The sequence below is a fragment of the Pinus tabuliformis genome, chromosome 8, assembly GCF_031772625.1.
Source record: "Pinus tabuliformis cultivar Carrire ecotype Pingquan chromosome 8, CPIR1, whole genome shotgun sequence".
NCBI classification, from domain to species: domain Eukaryota; kingdom Viridiplantae; phylum Streptophyta; class Pinopsida; order Pinales; family Pinaceae; genus Pinus; species Pinus tabuliformis.
The window spans coordinates 350,743,613-350,764,093 of record NC_142294.1 but is presented as its reverse complement, the minus strand read 5'-3'; the positions used below and the strand labels follow the sequence as shown (position 1 = coordinate 350,764,093).

The 20,481-nt window shown below is 36.9% G+C and overlaps 1 protein-coding gene across 1 annotated transcript in view; it reads right to left on the bottom strand.

The window, feature by feature from the left end:
* Nucleotides 1–9,741: 9,741 nt before the first annotated feature.
* Nucleotides 9,742–20,481, bottom strand: part of LOC149235586 (kinesin-like protein KIN-14N) — a 123,492-nt gene continuing 112,752 nt past the window's right edge. Inside the window, exons 12-17 of the mRNA XM_089372156.1 lie at nt 11,574–11,735; nt 11,181–11,374; nt 10,865–10,946; nt 10,649–10,753; nt 10,404–10,508; nt 9,742–10,309 (exon numbers count right to left, since the gene is read on the bottom strand). Coding sequence (XP_089228282.1) covers nt 10,124–10,309; nt 10,404–10,508; nt 10,649–10,753; nt 10,865–10,946; nt 11,181–11,374; nt 11,574–11,735 — 834 coding nt within the window. The 3' untranslated portion in view covers nt 9,742–10,123. The remainder of the gene's footprint in view (nt 10,310–10,403; nt 10,509–10,648; nt 10,754–10,864; nt 10,947–11,180; nt 11,375–11,573; nt 11,736–20,481) is intronic.

Below are 20,481 nucleotides of genomic sequence, written 5' to 3'. Positions count from 1 at the left end.
CAACTTCCTAATGCTCCTTCCTTTGGAGCTAAAATCTCCTCTTCTAGTGGGATCTGAAGCTCCCTTTCAAGAGAGCATTGCATCAATTTATCTTCATCAAGTTTTACATCCCTTCACACAATTGTCATTCTGAGGGATGACAGGTACACATAGTAGTTGTGGGGAGTTTCTGTGTAACCCACAAATACCCCCAATTCTGTTGTCGGCTCTAGCTTCTACCTTGATTCTTTAGACACATGACAGTAAACAGAGGCTCCAAAAATCCTAAAGTTTGACCCCTCTGGATTTCTCCCTAAGAAAGCCTCCTTCGGTGTAATCATGCCCAGAATCCGATGAGGACTCTGTTTTTGCAAATAGACTATTGTGTTGCATGTCTCGGCCCACAAATGCAACCCTTGTTTCTCTCACAATGCTACAGTTCTTTCTCTTAGCCACCCCATTTTGTTGTACATTGTGGGGTGTCATTAACTCTCGTCAAATGCCTTCTTTTGCATAGAAATTTTTAAATTCATTCGACACATACTCACCTCCAATATCACTCCTCGAAGCCTTCACCTTCTTGCTCATTTCTTTCTCAACCAATGCCTTGAATTCTACAAACTTGGAGAATGTTTCATCTTTCTTTCGCATAAGAAGATTCAACACTTCCATTAGAAGTCATCAATAAAAATGACAAAATATTTGTGTCTGGTAGTGGAGGTCATTGAGAAAGGTCCATGAACACCAAAAGGGAACCTTTCTAGGACTGCATGTGCTTTGTTGTCCCAATCATGGAATGTGGATTTTGTGTACTTCCCCAAAGTACATCATTTGCATACATCTTGTTTCTCAAGTGCTCCTTTGGGGAGACTTGGTGTTATCTGTTGCATGATCTTCAAAGCGCCATGATGCAAATGGCCAACTCTTCTAGGCCAAAGTTCACCGACATCACGGCTTTGCGCCTTCTCCACCTTTATTCTCAATGCAGCACAATATTCCACATCTAGCTTGTACAGGTTCTTCACACGAACCCCAATCTGCTTCACTTGTCATGTGGCTATGTGTCTCAAGAATGCCTTTACTTTGTTGAAGATCACATCACAACCACAGTCTTCCAAAACTTCAACAGAGATGAGATTTTTCGTTAGACCCGAAAAGAACATGACATCCTTGAGCCTGAGTGGGGAACTTGACTCCCTCTAAAAGGTGATTGTACCAATCCTGATTGCGATATACCTTCTGTCGTCCTCCATCTCGATGTGCATCTACAAATATTTCTCCTCTAGGTCACTCAAAGAGTCTCTACACCCTATCATGTGGAATGATACACCTAATTCCAAGTACCACACGCTCCCCATCATTTTGTTAGCCATGCATGCAATGAGGGTAAAGTCAAGTTCAAACTGTGAAGCCAAAGCTTCACCTGTTGCTCCTCCTAAGGTCTTCTTGCTTATCTTCTTGTGTGGACACTTCGTGGCATAGTGCCTGAATTCATGGTCACAATGGAAGCATTTAATTTTTTACAAATCTATCTTCTTAACCCCTTGACTAGATTCTGATTTGGATTGGTATTTCTTCCATTTTCCCTTTTTTTCCTTTCCAACCAATGCAAATTTTTCTTCATCCTCGCCCTTGGATGAAGTCTCATCTCTGGTATTCCGCCTTGTTTTCTCATGTACCAAATCGGAGCATAAACATTCCTAATTTTGTAATTTCTCCCTCCCATTCACTGAATCTTGATAGTTATGCCATCTCTTGGGAAGGCCCAGAAAGGCTAGGCTTACCAAGTCATCTTCAGGGACACTAACATTGACCTTGCCTAGTTCATCACGACATTGTGTGAACCTGCTCAGATACTGCGGTATAGTGTCATTCTTCTACATCTTGATACTTTGAAGTTTATCCTTGAGCATCAACTTCATGTGGTCACTACTATTCTCAAACAATTTTGTCAATGCTTTCCACATCGTGAAAAAAGTTTCTTTTATGTGGAGATTCAAGACAATATGATCTTGTACTCCCTCCAAGATTATTCTCCTCACCATGGCTACATCTTACTTGCACTTTGCAAGGTCCTGGACATAAATTGTTGGTGGTCTTGGAATATATGTCTTGACATATTCAAGCAAGCCATTGTCATCCAATACTGCCTCCCTGTGGTAATTCCATGCAACAAAATTTGAGGTGCCTTCCAAGGCATACTCTAGCCTTAGTCCATTGAAGGCCATCTTCTCAGCTCTGAAGAAATCTTGTTAGACTAATATTCAAATCTGAACCTCCGAGAAACAACTTCGAATTTCCTGTTGTAATGTAAATCTAGCTCCAATACCATGTAGAAATTAAAATGTAGATTGGCAACTGCTCATGAAGTTTGAATTAAAATCACAAGACACAAACCTACTCTACTACTCTGTGGACATTAATTCACAATTTAGAACAAAAATCTCAGACATGCAATAAGAAATAACACACATGCAACAAGTAATTTTATCTAGGGAAAGCAATCTACTAAAAACCCCAATGCATGCTTGCATCAATCAAATGAATAGGGATGTATTAAAATTGCTTTGCTCAACTGAGTACACCCTGCAAGTGCATAACTTATCTCTCTGCTCACTGAAGGCCTCTGACCCAGACTTAGTCAAATTTTGCCTCTGTTTGAGCTCCTATTTCTTTGCATTGTTCCTTGAGGAAATAGGCCCCTACTATTTAGGAAATTCCTCAAATTAAATTGCGCAATTCCTTAGGTTTATCATCTGACTGCATGCAACACAAGTATACTCAAAACTAGTCTACAACTGATGTTACACTTCTTTGGAATCTCCACCTCAACTAGGTAACTTGAATTCTCTGCATGCACTAGCTATCTTGGGTTGATTGATCAGTTAATTGGATGATCACTGAATTTGACAGAAGTCTTACTGTTTAATTGACCTTCCACTAGTTCCTCCAAAAGTTGGAACTAGTTTAACTGAAAACAACTTGAAATCACTGATCTTGATTGCTACAAATTAGCAATCACACATGTTGAACTAAACTCTAACTCCTACAACTCGATTTTGCTGAGTAAATTGGGTGACACAAGCCATGTCACACAAGTTAACATCATCCAAGTTGTTCGTTGATGTGGAAATTCGAATTTTCTTAATTTAATCAAGGCAAAATCAAATTGACAATTTCTTGTTGCACTTTTCAACAGACGCCTCCAAATGTGTTGTTGAATGAAGATGCATCATTGGTGGGCATTCGCCAAAGGATCTGGAAAAAGTTGTCCATCATCTTATTCCTTTTTCACTTGAGGGCGTCTTCGAGCAGCAATTTGATAGGATCTCCTGCTCCCTTGTCTTTCTTTTCTTCTTCCATGGGAGGTCATTGGTGTTTGATGGGACGGTCTTGCAAGGGTTCACCCAGTTCAAGTCTCAACTCCTTATACCCTGACCTTTTTGGGGACATGCACAGAAAAACAGAGAAAGAGCACTTTGATATCACTTATCTGGATTTATGCAGGAACGAAATGAAATATAGATATAAACACAAACACAGAGCTACAGTGAAAACAGAATTTTAATTTATTAATAACAAAGTACTGAAAGTTGTTACATGCATAATGGAAATAAACTAGTTTGGGCGATTGTAACTTATCTCTGAGAAGAGATGTGGCGCTACATTTTTGAATTGTGTTACAATGAGGCTTGGAGGCCTTTTTATCATTAAGAAACAATGGGAAACCCTAAATATCCAAAAACCTAACCCTAGGAGATGAAGCACCAAAAGCTTATGGGCCCCATTGGGGTTAGTTAAAACGTCAACTTCCTAGCATCATAATTTTGTCATACTTGTTTGACTATCATAATACCTCGTTTTGAAGATTTTCAAGAGGAAGCCGAAAAAAGATTAATATGTTGGTCTTGCATTTGTCTGGTCTCTCTGTTTTCCCCAAAAAAAATCTTTTAAGCCCTCAAAACAGCTCTGAAAGTTTAAGACCCAAAAATAGTAAGGTGTGGTACAATTAAAGAAATAACAAAAACAAATAAACAAATAAACAAAAAAAAAAACAACTATGGGGTCCAAGTGGAATAAGCAGGTGGCCACCAATATCCACTTAGATCCACCTAGATCAACAAAAATATCCATAAATATCAATGCAAATAAGCTTTATGTAAAACAATGAGTATAAATAACGCGCAGATGAATAAGTGAAACTAATAACTTGCTTGAAAATAACTATGTGAGTATGAAATGTTGTTACAACGTGGGAAGTGGCGAGTGTTAAGTATTACCTGGAAAAGAACTCGTTGAACACCGATGCTTAGTTCTGGTTTTACTTCACTGAGACATAATAAAATAAAATGATTGATTGGCCATAAGATAGTCAACGTAAGCCAGCTTGAAACATGCATGAATCATAAAAACTTTGAGCCTTCAGAACGAAAAGGGAAACATTTATTTTCCATGGGGAACTCTGACTTGGTATAATACATGCTGAAATTACAAGTGCATCCGAGTTGCTTGGACCTAGGAGTCCGGATGTTGAAATTATGCATAACAATCATTCAAACCTTCATGACATGTCTCGGCCGGAGTGACCTTTGAATGCAAAGGAATCAGGTTTCGTTGCTTTGACTTGTCATGGTGTGGGTTTATATCATCATGTAGCGGTTGGCAGGGCATGAATTTTCGCAGTGGGTCGAGTGGGCTCTACATGGTTTCGTCTCTTTTGACCTGGTTAGAGCTTTTTTAGTACGAAAAAAAGCCTGATATATATATTATATTGGTAGAAAATATACATGTATCATCTTTCCAGATGCCACTATTTGCGAAAAAAGAAAACAACGTATTATGGCCACATATAAAACAACGTATTAACTTAAATGATAGTAGCAACTAAAACATTTTATATTATACGTGATAAGTTCGCCTAGATGATTGGATATGCAAGGGTGTGTTGGATGTACACAAAGACTTATGCATATATCCAAGAGACATATTCTCACACGGGGATAAAAAATAAAATGACAGGGGATTAGCTCCCTGTATCACAATTCACAGATTAAAAACGAACCTAATATTTTGCAACCCAAAACTATCAGGTGCAATTTGTTTCATACCTGTGATGATGGGATTTATCTGCTCCAAATCTATTAGAAACGGGCTCCTCAGCAGTTTGGGCACAAGATGAAAATTTCATAGAGCTCCTTAGCTCGTTTTGGTGACCTTAACTTCTTGCTCATGAACAGACAGTATACTAATTGCCTGGCTTTTGGTTACACACACGGATGTGCTGCGGGGCACATCATATCTCCTTAATGGCAGTATTAATCGCAAGCTTCGTCGTATGATACGCTTGATGGCATAACTACACAACACCCAAGTAATATCAAGCCTCTTAAACGAATAATATACCAATATCAAATGCTGATGTAATTTCTAATTCAATCAGATATCAATGTCATAAATAATGCGTTGATTTTTTATCATAATGTGGATTACCATATCAGACACCATTGTATTTGTATTTAAAATTGTTGGAAAGGTCGAATGAAGACCATTAACTGTCGCCATAACATGTACCATATGCTTCGTCCCACACGCATGTTGTGGGTGACCCTTCCACAGCTTGCATAGGCTCACAACGATGCCTATAGGTTGTCATCATCGCACCCATTAGACTTGAGCTGTCACAAAAATCATCAACGTTGAATACCATGAGGACTCAACCTTCAAGGCCATGTTACACTCGACACTAGTGATCGTATGTGTCATTAGTGTTGGGGATATAGATGCACCCAGGATGGATTTTGAGAAAGACAAATTGCTGATGGTTATTTGTAACTGTTTGTCAAATACAGTTTAACATTTAAATTTTACAAAGTAGGGAGGTGTGAAAACCGTCAAAATTGATAAGTTTATGCTCGCTCTCGTAACCATATCAATGTTTCACTTACATTTAATCAATTACATTCTTGGTCCATACTCACATTTTATTAAGAAATAGTTTTAACAAAGATTTGCCATAATTACATTTCATTTATCTAAAAAAAATAAACGAGGGCTTATATAACCTCAAATAAAAAAATATGTAGCTCATTAGTGTTCTGCTGAGAATTTCGTCCAGCCTGTTGCTCTGTACTTTTTTTTATTTCACGGAATAATAAAAAAAGTATGTTTAAAAGAAAAAAGAAAAAACTTCAAATAAAAGAAATTGGATGACTATATATTTAACATTGTACAGAGTATTGCCCGCAAATTCAACTCCATCCTGCGAGAAATATTATTTATTTCTTTCATAACTATGAGTAGATTATGCGTCATAAAGTATCGTAGACACATTCCAGCTACGCTATAAACAAATCACATGTATGGTAATGTAAAACTTCAAATAACCACATGTTAATGGCAGAATACAAATTGTTAAATGATGTCAACATTCCTCATTTCTCCAGGGGGCCTCACCTATTTTAATTAAGGATTTTAGTTTCTTTTATGAGCATTATTTTCAAAAGTACTTTTAGAGGGATCGCACAAAATTTTTGTGTCAGTGGCTCAATAAATACGGAGGCAATTTTCAAGAGAAATTTGTTCAGCCTCACCTATTTTAATAAGAATTTTAGTTCCTTTTATGAGCATTATTTTCAAAAGTACTTTTAGGAGGGATCAAAAATTGTTTTAGTGGCTCAACACATACGGAGGCAATTTTTAAGTGAAATTGTGAACAAAGGCAAACAATTACATGTTTATCTTATCCAAACTTCTTAAAGAGAGCTAAATTAAAGCTAAAGGCCAAATTAAAGCTAAAGGCCAAATTGCCCCATCATGGACAAGTTCTGAATTATATCCATCAGTCATCTTCATTTTCAAGTGAAATTGATTGAACAAAGGCAAACAATTACATGTTTATCTTATCCAAACTTCCTAAAGAGAGCTAAATTAAAGCTAAAGGCCAAATTGCCTCATCATGCACAAGTTCTAAATGATATCCATCAGTCATCTTAATTTTCATAAATTTAGACCTACACATCACAAGAACCTAATTAAATATTTTCATAAATTTAGACCTACACATCACAAGAACCTAATTAAATTTCAGCAAAGCAATCATATGAATCCTCCATAACCATAAACGTCATTTCCATTTGTTTAAAGGTTATATTGCAAATTGAAATGTCCAAAGCCACTATTTATTTATTTGCAAAAGCCATTTATTTTTAGTCTTGTGCTGCGATAAATATTTTTAGTCCTATTGATATTAAAATATTATTCATTCATTTTTGTGAAAATAAATCATCACTTACTATTGATAAAAAGTGAGCCATTTTTTATTCAACCATAAGCTTAAACTCAAATATGTGTTATGTTAGTCATTTATCTTTAGTCTTGTGGTGCCATAAATTATTTTTAGTCCCATGAATATTAAAATATTATTCATTCATTTTTATGAAAATAAATCATTACTTACTACTGATAAAGGGTGAGCCATTTTCCACTCAACCATAAGCTTAACCTCAATTATGTGTTATGTTTTTTTGTAACTGAACACCCTAACCAAACCAGGATGTCGTGAAAGAAACTTTTCTCAATAAAATCAATAAAAAGTGTAGTATGAAGACCTCAACATCAACAGAAAATCAACAAGTCTTCCCTTGAAACCCCACTAAGCCAAAAGCCTACTCAAACCATGGGTGGCATGGGTGGTTTCTAGACTGACTTACACAACACAAAGGAGTCACTTCACTAACCCAACATTCCCCAGCAACCTTCCCTCTCAGAGCCTTCATGCTTTGCCAGCAAGGACCCAAAAACGCAGCTTCGTATTGCAGCTCAAGATCAACACACTTGTGTTTGAATTTTTCAATCCAAATTTGGTCCCCAGACCCATTCATGTACCGTCCACACTTTACACGCAAATTCTCTTCATTCTCTGTTCCCTGGCATGAGCTTTCGTGGGTCAAATCCACAAATCCGTGGGTACATTTCCCATACCTCTGGAGCAGCTTCGTACACATCACAGCTGCTTTCATAAGTGTAAAGTTGGTTGATAGTTTAACTGCCAGTTATTTTTTCCAACTAATTTCTTGATAGGTGGGAAAATTTGGTTTTTAAATTTTCAGCAACACAATTTCAGGTGTTGGTTGATAGTTCAACTGCCAGTTATTTTTCCCAACAAATTTCTTGATAGGTGGGAATATTTGGATTTTAAATTTTCAGCAAGACAATTTCGGGTGGATTACTCTGGCACATAATAATTCCTACCATTCCGCCTTGCCAAGTTCCCCATCATGGTTCATTCAGTACCACATTATTCAGGGTTTAACCTGTTACGCATATTTTTTCAGTGGGGGAGAGAATCCTCGCTAAAAAATCATAATACATTTTATATCGCCGAAGCGAGCAGATTCATCATACAATATCGCCGAAGCGAGCAGAATACATCATCGTCCATCACATAACGTCATCATGAACGAACAGAATACGTCATCATGAACATCGTATACCTCATCATAAACATCGAACATCGAAATGCTGCAGCAGCAGCTAACGCGCATCGCGCAGGATTCGAACGTGGTTAGGGGCTGCGAAACCTGTTACGCATATGGCATCACACAACAAACATTAATATAATTCATTACATCGACGGGAGATCAAGATGGGGGTGGTACAAGGAAGGCTCCCGGGACACCCACCTTCATTAATCGTTGCTAGGATTATGCAGCAGTGCTCTCCAGGTCAACTCTTTCTACGTGAATTGGAAGACTGTTCACCTTTGTCTTTGCATGTTAGTACCTTTTGGATTCGGGATTCCGAAGACCCAGTGCTTGGTGTTTTGATTTCTCTGGTTTGGATGCACTCTGATTTTGGGTGGACTAACCCCTGATGTTGTAGAGGATAAGTTGTGTTCGATGTTGAGTTCCTGCTTACTTAATGGACTCCCAGATTTCTTATCAAAGAGATTCCTTATGGCGATAACATATGGATTATAGATGACTTCTAGAGATTAGGAGAGTTAAGATTTCATGGGGAAACGACTCAAGGTAACAGGACTTCCTCATTCAGTGTCACAGCCAGGGGCCATGACAATGAACAAATAATTTGCCAAATCTCTTCCATCATGGATTCTCTTGTTCAATTAAAACCGAAAATCGATAGCCATGAAACTGAATGTGGCCATGTTAAGAAACCTGATTGTCAACCTCAGCAAAGAGGCTTATTCTAAGGCATCAACCACCGTCCGTTAATTCAACTCATGGAAAACCAAAAAGGACACTGTGCAGCAGCTCTTTGAGGATATGGAAATAGGGGAAAGGAGTTTGCGCCAACCATTATGGACCTTGAAGAGGTCAGAAGCCGCCACTTCTTCTGATAAGCTTACGTTTTTCAAAGCCGCCACTTTTTCTGATAAGCTTATGTTTATTAAAGCCGCCACTTTTTCTGATAAGCTTATGATTTTTAAAGTTATTTGCATATTACGTACTTTTTATAGAATCTACAATAGCAGTAAATATTGGGGTTTTTTGCCGGCATACATGTAATTTTTGTATTTAGATCTGGAACCGTTTACGCCGTTTGAAACTTGAAAACATACGCTTTGATATATCATTGCTGTTTAGCTCAGCTACAGCCTTCCATTATTAATACAAATTACTTAGTTTTGGTTAACGAAAAACAAGATATTTTAGTCACAAGACCTGCAACATAGCCAAGATGCATAAATCCAATATAAAATATGATCAGTTTGATATCTCATGAACTGATGGCAAACTATACTGCAGGAAAAACAAAACTTTGTAAAAAATAATACTTTAGTGTACAACATTACAATATCATTGAAAGTTATAACCATGTGTCACAAAGCCTGTGGCAACATTACAATTGATGATTAAACCCAATATATAAAAATGATCAGATCAACAGCTTATGAACTGATGGCAAATTACACCACAACAAAACAAACCTGTGTAAAACACAATGAGTTAATGAAGGAAGGTTAACGAGGCCAGCAGCAAATGTGCTGTGGAACAGATAGCCAGATGCCAGTATAAAATAAACATTGCACGCGGAAACAGCCCTTAAATAAAAGGGGCCTAACAAGAGACCAAACTCATATTAACATATTACAACCACAGAGAACTGATACAGCTTGTGATCGTTAGCAGCTACTCAATCGACCATGAGCATCACTAACTCTGCTATTTGTTTGCCGCCTGGGTACTCCAATTTCACAAGCATTGACCTTTGCAGCAAACCTCAGACTACACAATGTCTCACCAAATGATTTAGGATCTGGGGAAATGTTCACAAACATAAGTGTCTTGGAATCCCCTCCAAGACATGGCTGCATGTTGAAAAGACCCGTTAGAAATGGTATCTACATAATAACATTAAACCAACAAGCTTTACTTATTATGACTGCAAAAGGCAGCTATTACCTGAAGTAGATATGTTAACTTTGAGTTTCTGTAAGGTATGTGTTGTTCCTTATTAGCTATGGCCAGAATCACATCCCCTAAGCTTGATAAGCTTTTGTTAATGGCCTGTTGAAATCAGATATGACACTTCTTAATAAAGTATCAATCAAAATTTCCTGTGTTTAATTTAATACAGGGCAGATTCAAAAAGCTCAGACAAATGTTAAAAACATCATTTTGTGACTTGGAATGGAATGCTTCAAAACCTGTGTTTCCTTTAACCGTTCACCCATTGCTCCACTCCTCGACAAGCGTTCACTCCCCGCTAAATCAACAAGGTTAAGCACCCCATGAACATGTTGCTCAGTATTCTGCAACCAAAAATGCATTAATACCTTGCACAAGCAATTGTTTGTTATTTTCAAAAACACAAAGTCAGTTCCAAATATTCAGAAAATGCCCCTTAAAGATCTAATATATACCTCATTTACACCAGCAATTCGAAGTGTGAAAACACAATGACTTCGGGAAGATTGTTCATTCATCGCAGTCTTTCCTACTGTCCTGTAACAAATAAATAGAAAAATTAACCCTACTAAACTTGGAATCATTATAACTAGAATCAAATCAGCAATATCCATTGTTAATAAATAAGGTCATCAAGAAATCACTTGTACAACCTTTCTAAAACGAACATATAAACCACGCAAATGAAAAACAGTGGATAGATCATGCAAATGGTTTTAAATCACTATTTCCAGAAAAGCTACAATAAGTTTAAATAGCCTTCAAAACCACCTGCTTTGAGCTGCTTGTTGCAGAAGAGATGAAACCTCTTCCCAGCTTGTAACTTCAACAATAGTAAGATCTGAGACAAAGGTGTTCCCATTTGCATCATGTTTCACCACATGTTGCTTCCCAGCATCATGGGAGTAGGTTCGAGAATTGGCAAGATCCCGTATGGTCTCATTATAAATTTCCAACATTGATGCCTGAAAAATCAGAGTTCAGAGGCATTGACCAACAGACAGATCAAAGAATATTCCAATGCCAAACAACACTGAAATTCATTTCCTATGTGAATTTTCAGACTATATATATTCTTGGTAGATAGAAACAGCTGTTGTTGAAACGGAACATTTTTACTACCAAGTAACAAGATAAATATTAAACGTTTAAAGCAACTTTTACCTGCATTTTAAAATTCCATCCTTGGGAGCGAAGTGTTTGACTAGAACTAAATATTTGTTCTAGTGACCTTGGTATAAGACCCTTATGATGAGCCTCGTCAGGCTGACCAAGCATAGTATATGTTTTCCCAGACCCCGTCTGTCCATATGCAAAGATGCATACCTGCAAATAATATATTACACTACATGGGATCAGAAAAGATGAGCTGTGCATACAATATTCAAACAGCAGAACAGATTAATGAGTTAAACAGAAGAAAAAAAAAAAAAAAAAAGATAAATAGTATATTGCTGACAGATATTTTCAATGGAAAGTTATTAACGTCTACAGTCACTATTAAAAGAAGCATTTTTTATAGGTACCTAGAACCTTTATCCCTAGAAACAACTTAAGTCACCTGGTTCAGTTTCGAATTCAACACCAAAAAAAGTTCAGGAAAACTTAGCAAAAAAAAAAACTTCATTAAAATTTGCCATTAAATTTATTTTAATATTCAACAAGTTATAACATATCTTCCATTCAACTTTTATATAACATGATACATATACGTTATATAATGTATATTATCTAAACAATAATATACTATATAGCCTATACTATATGTGTGTTTTACTATGAAACCGGATTCGTCCCCCAGGCTCGTTGTGTCCCGAATCCGGCGAATCAGACACAACTCGGACAGATTCAAATCCGAAAATCGGGATTCATCATGTCCGATCAAGACACGATCAAATCCGGGTCGTGTTCCGATCGAACACGATGAATCCCCATTTTCAGATTTGAATCTGGAAAAAGGGATGCCGCACAACATTATAAAGGCAGTTTTTGCCTTTCTATTTGCCCATTCATTTGTTTAGTTTGTTGTGGGTTTGCTGTGGATGTTTGGGAGCAAAAAGCAAAGGGTGTGGGAGCATTTTCAAGGATATTCAAGCAACAAGTAAATGCATTTTCTCTCTTTTTTTTTGCATTTTTATTACAGCAATTTGCATATGTATTTCTTTTACAAATTTGTGCATTTTTGTTTATTTTTTTACAGCATTCATGGCTCAGTCAAGGACAACAGGGAAAGGGCAAAGGAAGGGGAAGAATGTCCCCATTGGAGATGCCCCTCCTCTCCCAATTTCATCAAGGTCTGCAAGTGTTCCCTCTATTGCAAGTGGCTGCAACAGCAGCTTCAGATGTTGAGGGAAGGCTTCCTCCTCAAGGTAACAAATATCCCCTGTGGAAATATATCACAAGAGAGCAAGGGCCACCCAACAAGGTGAAGGAAGGAGGCAATGTGAGTTGGAAATGCAACTATTGCCACAATACTTTCACAAGCACATATTTCAGTGTGAAAGGTCATTTGTTGGCTTTACCAAGTTGTGGAATTGGAGTTTGTACAAATGTGCCTTTACCAAAGAGGAAAGAAATGCAAAGAGAGTCCAATGTTGGTATGGCAAATGTGGCTACATAAAATTAAAAAAAAAAAAACAAAAACAAAAACTAAGAATGTTGACCCCCTTCCATTCTTGAGGAAAAGCAGTGCCAACAACAAATTCTCATTTGAGAATTATGGTGGGGGACAAGCAAAAAAAAAAAAGACAAGTAATTTCACTTGGTCCAATGGACAAGATTTTTCAGGAGAAACAAGAAGAGTTTGATCTCACCATTGCCTTTTTTTCTATCAAAACTTCATATCCTTTAATGTTGCAAGCTCACCTCTATTTATTGAGATGTGCCGAGCTCTAATTCAAGGGGCTCCATCAGGGTATGTGCCTCCTCGGTCAAAGAAACTTAAAACCACATTGTTGACGAAAGCAAAAAAAAAAGAGGTGGAAAAAATGCTTGAGCCAATTAAAACATCATTGCCAACATCTGGGATTAGCATTGTTTCTGATGGATGGACAGATCCAGCAAAGCACCCACTCATCAACTTCATGGTATCTTCCTCGAATGGTCCAATTTTCTTGAAAGCAATGGATGCACTTGGACAACAATGATTGGAGACAGGGGGGATAAGAAGCTCTATTCTTGGTGGGTAGCCATGAGGCTCCTCTCTCAAGTGACTTCATCCTCTTGTTGCGAGAGGAGTTGGAGCACATATGGGAATTTGTATAGCGTCAAGAAAAGCAAGCTTGAGCAGTCCAGGGCAGAGACAATGGTGTATGTGCACACCAACCTTTGTCTTAATTACAGGCAGAGGGATGAGCGGTTGAAGGGAATGACAAAGATGTGGGATATCTTTCCTAATGATATGGGTATCAACAACAATGTTGAGTTGGCATTGGCCAACTTGGATCTCAATGATCTAGTGCTAGAGGATGTCAGATTTGATGATAGTGATACTATAGAGGGGTCATCCTCCACACAAACAGATGCATAGATGACTTGGATACAGAGGAGGATGCAGCTAAGCAGTGGTGACCATGATGATGAGGACAATGATGTTGATTTTGATGATGACTATGAGGATTGATGACTCATGAGTCATGAGCTACCTACTCCCTTGAGGCTTGTATACTTGTAGTTGTTTTGTATTTGCCATTTCTATTTGCCATTGGCATTGCACTACCTATGTAACACATTTTGATTTTGATGACTTAATGAGAAAACTACGATATCTTTATCTTACTATCTTGTCTTTCTCCTATTGGATCATTGATAAATTGAATATGTACTATGATTTATTTATCATTTATGTCACAATTGTATTTGTATGCATAATGTTACTTTGTAAAACTTACATATAGATGAAGATCTATGTTTGAAATCAATGAATTTGTATCATGAATGAGAATTTGTGTAAGAAATATCTAATTATTATTATTATTATTATTATTATTATTATTATTATATATAATGTATCTGAACGTGTCCTATTATGGGGGGTCAACATGTCTGTATCCGACACTCAAATCCCCATTTTCGTCAAATCCTGAATCCCCATGTCCGGTGACTTAGGTGTTTTAAGAAGAAAAAAAAATAAGAATACCATTATTCTTTAAAGATATGTTTTTCAAGGAAACTTACATATATTTAGCATAACATATACTTTACGGAAGCTTTAGCCGTTTCTAGCTGATTTGAGGTTCAAAGGTCCACCATCATTGCACGTCTTGTTGCAATGGATTATGTACATTTTCTTAAAAAGCAGCAGGCCCTTTCAAGCATGCATATTCCAGCACTTAAAGGTTCCAAGGCAAAAATAATTAGTGGTAAAATGAATAAACCATGAATACATGAAAACTAAGCCAACACAACAACGTGAAACATTTGGATGTGTTGGGAAAATTCTCTAACGAGAGGACAATTTTCATAGCCATGGCCTTTAATTATACGTAATATGTCGTAATATGCAGAGAACAGTGTGCATGGAATCTAGATTATGCAGAGTTTTCCATCATTGCATATCAATAATCCAGAGTCATTCAGTAGTTGTTTTGATTATCGAGCAGTAGTGGTAACTAGTATTTGTAGTCTTTGTATTGCAAGACGAAGCAACAGTTGTGCCAACATGACTCCAACAAGGGCAAGTCATCGGTTAAGATGATTTGAAATGCTCACAGACTGGCTCTAGCCATTTTTTGATTGATCGTTGAAAACCCTTTATGCCTAAGTTGCACGAAACGTCAAAACGTTTCAGAGTTTCCAAAACAGGTACGTTTAGAAACATCACCTCCCAAAAATGGAAACGTCGGCCGAAACGTCATATATGTCTAGATATATATAAAAAAAAGGTTATAAATAAGTGAATAACACATTATCTTGCAAGAAAAAAGGGAATAAGATCCATAGATGACAATTTAGAAGGAAAACCAAATCTATATTAACTCTCATACATGATTACATGATGGTCGAGTTTCGGTCGAGTTTTGGAGTTTCGGGTACGGGTACGGCTTGAAACATCAGGTTCCTAGAAGTTTCATGCAACATCGCTTTATGCCAATTTTACACAAAAGTTCCACGAATTTGATCTCACAAATTGAAATTCGCATAAATTAGAACTCCAATGTTGAAGTCCAGCAAACACAGTCAATGTCACAGAGTTTAGGTGCATTACAATTATGTTTGATTAGGGTTTGAAATTTCTGGTAAGGAATGGATTAGCATTGCACGATTTGTACTCCTATAAGACTCGCCTGGCTATTAACTCAACAACTCGTATAAGAATTGGGAACGACCCGTATTAGACTCGGCAAAATACATTTTCCCTTTCCCTCCACTCGATCTCGAAAAGAAATGAAATTTGCTGCCAAGGATGGGTCTTATACAGGCCTGTACAAGTTTTATACGAGTCGTATGTGACTCAACAAGCCAACACGAGTCAACGTTGCTTCTATGAGAGTGATTCATTTCGACATATGACCCGTCAAGACCCGCAAGTCTCTAAGGGTCTTATATGGATGGGGTTCCTCATTAGGTTGGGATATGTATATGAATTTGAAATTTTCAGTATGGTTTGGATGAGACTCCTCACGAGGTTTGGAGATATATATTCACCAACATTTTCCGGTCGATTTTGTCCGAAATCCCGCAAAATTCCCTTGGAATGGTAAGTTTGAACTTTGTGATTTGCACATTTCAAGCGTTCAAAGGGTTTTTGAAAATGTTGAATCCATTTATGCATTCAAAAACACATTTTAAACAAACAAAAATACACAATCTCTTGAATTTTTTATAACTAGATTTGGCAAAAAAAGGAAAAGAAAACATATAATGGTTAGACAACACCTAGATAAAATCATATATATATATATGTGTGTGTGTGTGTGTGTGTGTGTGTGTGTGTGTGACAAAATGTATCCTAACTCAGTTGTCAAACCAACAATGGGAATAGCCCATTACTGGCTACTATTTGTGAATGCAGGCTAACTCATCACTATCATTCAAAAAAGACCACACCACCTAGAATCACCCACTAATGGTCCATCGGGGGGGGAAGCTTTCAAGTTTTCACCCCTGCCAGATGCCTTTGGGTCTTGGGTCATTAACATGTTTCCTTACATCTAAGGAAGACAAGCTCTTAGCCAAGCAAAAGCAGTTTTAGGGCATACTCTAGGCCATTATTTATAAATAAAAAAAAAAATTGACTAGAAAGACCCAATGACTAAACAAGAGCCAAGATGTCTCATATTGACCATGGACAAAACGAAAACTCGTTGGGGCCGCCTACTCCTTGAGCCTAATCAATACATGCAAGAGCATGCCCCCGAAGACTTGAACCTAGGTCATTGGGATGGTAAGAACCATTGGCAATATTATTATGACTATAAACTAAATATAGCAGGCATAAATAAATAAGGAATCGTCATCTACAACTCTATGAACCCCGAGCTGAAAGGCCAGAAATTTGTTTATTTGAGAGTCATGACTTATATAGTTGTTGTCCTATTGCATGTTTGCATGTGTGGAGAGAGTCTCAATTCCATTTTGCCCAATACCCTATTTCGAGTTAAGTTACTAAAAAGAGATTCAATTTCAAGCTATAAGCGATGGTTAACAGTTTGCGCATGACGAATGTTTCGCAAAAAATGAGTTCAATTTCAAGGCGAGATTCACACTAGAGAGACATATTTGCAATTGCAAGTATGTGAGACTGGGAAGCAAGGTGAATAAGCATGGCAAGATAAATGTGGTGGAATGAGATTTTGTGGGCACCCATAATTTTTTAATCCTTAAACTGCTAAACTACAAAACCCTAAACCTATATACCAATAAAAAATCTGAACAAAAATCACCTTTGAATCCAAGTTTAGGCTTAGCCATAATATTAGGTTAACCTCAACAAATTTCAAAAAAATTGAGGTTCACCGAAATTTAAATCTCAAGGTTCAAATTCAGCAAATCATGTGACTTAGACCACAACTAAGGCTCGAACACGGATCAAACATATCAAACATATGATAAAGCATGTACTAAGTATGGCATAGATAAAAAGTTTTACCACTGAAGCCATGGCAAGAGCCACACGAGAAATGTAAGCACCTACTTTGTCTATACATGTCAAAGATAAAATGTAGATAAGGTAGAAGAAAGTAAGATATACAAGCAAACACACTCTCTTTGAATGGTGAAGATAAAAGATTTGAGGGTCATAAAATGTTAGACGTACAAACACCAACATTCTCTTTGAATGGTGAAGATAAAAATTTTGAGAATTGTCGCTCTTCCACCATTTATACTCATATCTACAAGAGAAATGCAACTCACACGCCATTTTGCCCTAAACGAGCTTTCAAAATTAAATATCGCAGGCATGAATAAATAAGGAATTGTCATCTACAACTCTATGAACCCCGAGCTAAAAGGCCAAAAACTTGTTTATTTGAGAGTCATGACTTATAGGCTATGTTGTTGTCCTATTGCATGTTTGCATGTGTGGAGAGAGTCTCAATTCCATTTTGCCCAATACCCTATTTCGAGTTAAGTTACTAAAAAGAGATTCAATTTCACGCTATAAGACTTAGCGATGGTCAACAGTTTGTGCATGACTAATGTTTTGCAAAAAAATGAGTTCAATTTCAAGGCGAGATTCACAATAGAGAGACATATTTGCAATTGCAAGTATGCGAGACCAGGAAGCACGATGAATAAGCATGGCAAAATAACTGCATGGCAGAATAAATGTGGTGGAATGAGATTTTGTGGGCACCCACAGTTTTTTAATCCTTAAACTGCTAAACTACAAAACCCTAAACCTACAGACCAATAAAAAATCTAAACAAAAATCACCAATGAATCCAATTTTAGGCTAAGCCATAATATTTGGTTAACCTCAACAAATATAAATAAATAAATAAATAAAAAAGGAGGTTCACCGAAATCTGAGTCTCAAGGTTCAAATTCAGCAAATCATGTCACTCAGACCACAACTAAGGCTTGAACACAAATCAAACATATGATAAAGCATGTACTAAGTATGGCATAGATAAAAAGTTTTACCACTGAAGCCATGGAAAAAGCCACATGAGAAATGTAAGCACCTACTTTGTCTATACATGTCAAAGATAAAATGTAGATAAGGTAGAAGAAAGTAAGATATACAAGCAAACACTCTCTTTGAATGGTGAAGATAAAAGATTTGAGGGTCATAAAATGTTAGACATACAAACACCAACATTCTCTTTGAATGGTGAAGATAAAAATTTTGAGAATTGCCGCTCTTCCACCATTTTTACTCGTATCTACAAGAGCAATGCAACTCGCACGCCATTTTTCCCTAAACGAGCTTTCAAAATTAAATATAGCAGGCATAAATAAATAAGGAATCGTCATCTACAACTCTGTGAACCCCGAGCTGAAAGGCTAGAAACTTGTTTATTTGAGAGTCGTGACTTATAGGCTATGTTGTTGTCCTATTGCATGTTTGCATGTGGAGAAAGTCTCAATTCCATTTTGCCCAATACCCTATTTCAAGTTAAGTTACTAAAAAGAGATTCAATTTCAAGCTATAAGACTTAACGATGGTCAACAGTTTATGCATGACCATTGTTTTGCAAAAAATGAGTTCAATTTCAAGGCGAGATTCACACTAGAGAGACACATTTGCAATTGCAAGTATGCAAGACCAGGAAGCACGGTGAATAAGCATGGAAAAATAAATGTGGTGGAATGAGATTTTGTGGGCACCCACAGTTTAATCCTTAAACTACTAAACTACAAAACCCTAAACCTACAGACCAATAAAAAATCTGAACAAAAATCACCTTTGAATCCAATTTTAGACTCAACCATAATATTTGGTTAACCTCAACAAATTTCAAAAAAAATGAGGTTCACCGAAATCTGAATCTCAGAGTTCAAATTCAGCAAATCATGTGACTTAGACCACAACTAAGGCTTGAACATGGATCAAACAAATCAAACATATGATAAAGCATGTACTAAGTATGGCATAGATAAAAAAATTTACCACTGAAGCCATGGCAAGAGCCACATGAGAAATGTAAGCACCTACTTTGTCTATACATGTCAAAGATAAAAATGTAGATAAGGTAGCAGAAAGTAAGATATACAAGCAAACACACTCTCTTTGAATGGTGAAGATAAAAGATTTGAGGGTCATAAAATGTTAGACGTACAAACACCAACATTCTCTTTGAATGGTGAAGATAAAAATTTTGAGAATTGTCACTCTTCCAACATTTATACTCGTATCTACAAGAGAAATGCAACTCGCACGCCATTTTGCCCTAAACGAGCTTTCAAAACTTAAAATACATGTATTGCGCCATGAACAAACTTGCTCTTACTCAAATTTCTACATTATATAATTTTCATGTTACTGTGTGCTAGCACACTAATATCATGTCCTCGAGAACACCTATAAAACAAAATGAAACACTTCAAAAATGTATTATTGTCAAAGTAAAGCAAGTTCTCTTCACAAACTAGAATCTCACTATATGCTTCAAAGCATGGCTACAAAAACAATTACAAGCAAAACAACTCCATAAGACAAAATAAAATATATAAGTCATTGATGAAATAGTACAATTTTTACACTGTAAATATAATATATAAATTCAACCTACTTAGTAATGAAGAGAGATGGGCATTCATCCCTAAGGGATAGCTCAACTGGTCGAATGCTCGTTGCTAAGTACCTTTCCAATTAGGAGGTCATGGGGTCAAATCTCCTTGATGCCCTTGGGGTTAGGCCCGACCAAATAAGTCAGCAAGTAGATCCCTTCGAGTGCATCTACCCCGCTTATTACTCGTGGATGTACCGACCACTCAATGACCGTGAACCACAGTTGAAAAAGAAGAGATAAGGGGATTCTACTAAAATGGCAAAAGCAAACAAAGGAAGGTACAGCATGCCCATCCTAAAAGTGGAACACATACACTCCTCAATGTTGGAACCATCGAGAAAACCTAAAATCCTTCAATAAAAGGAAAAAACAACACTACACTAAAGCTAAAC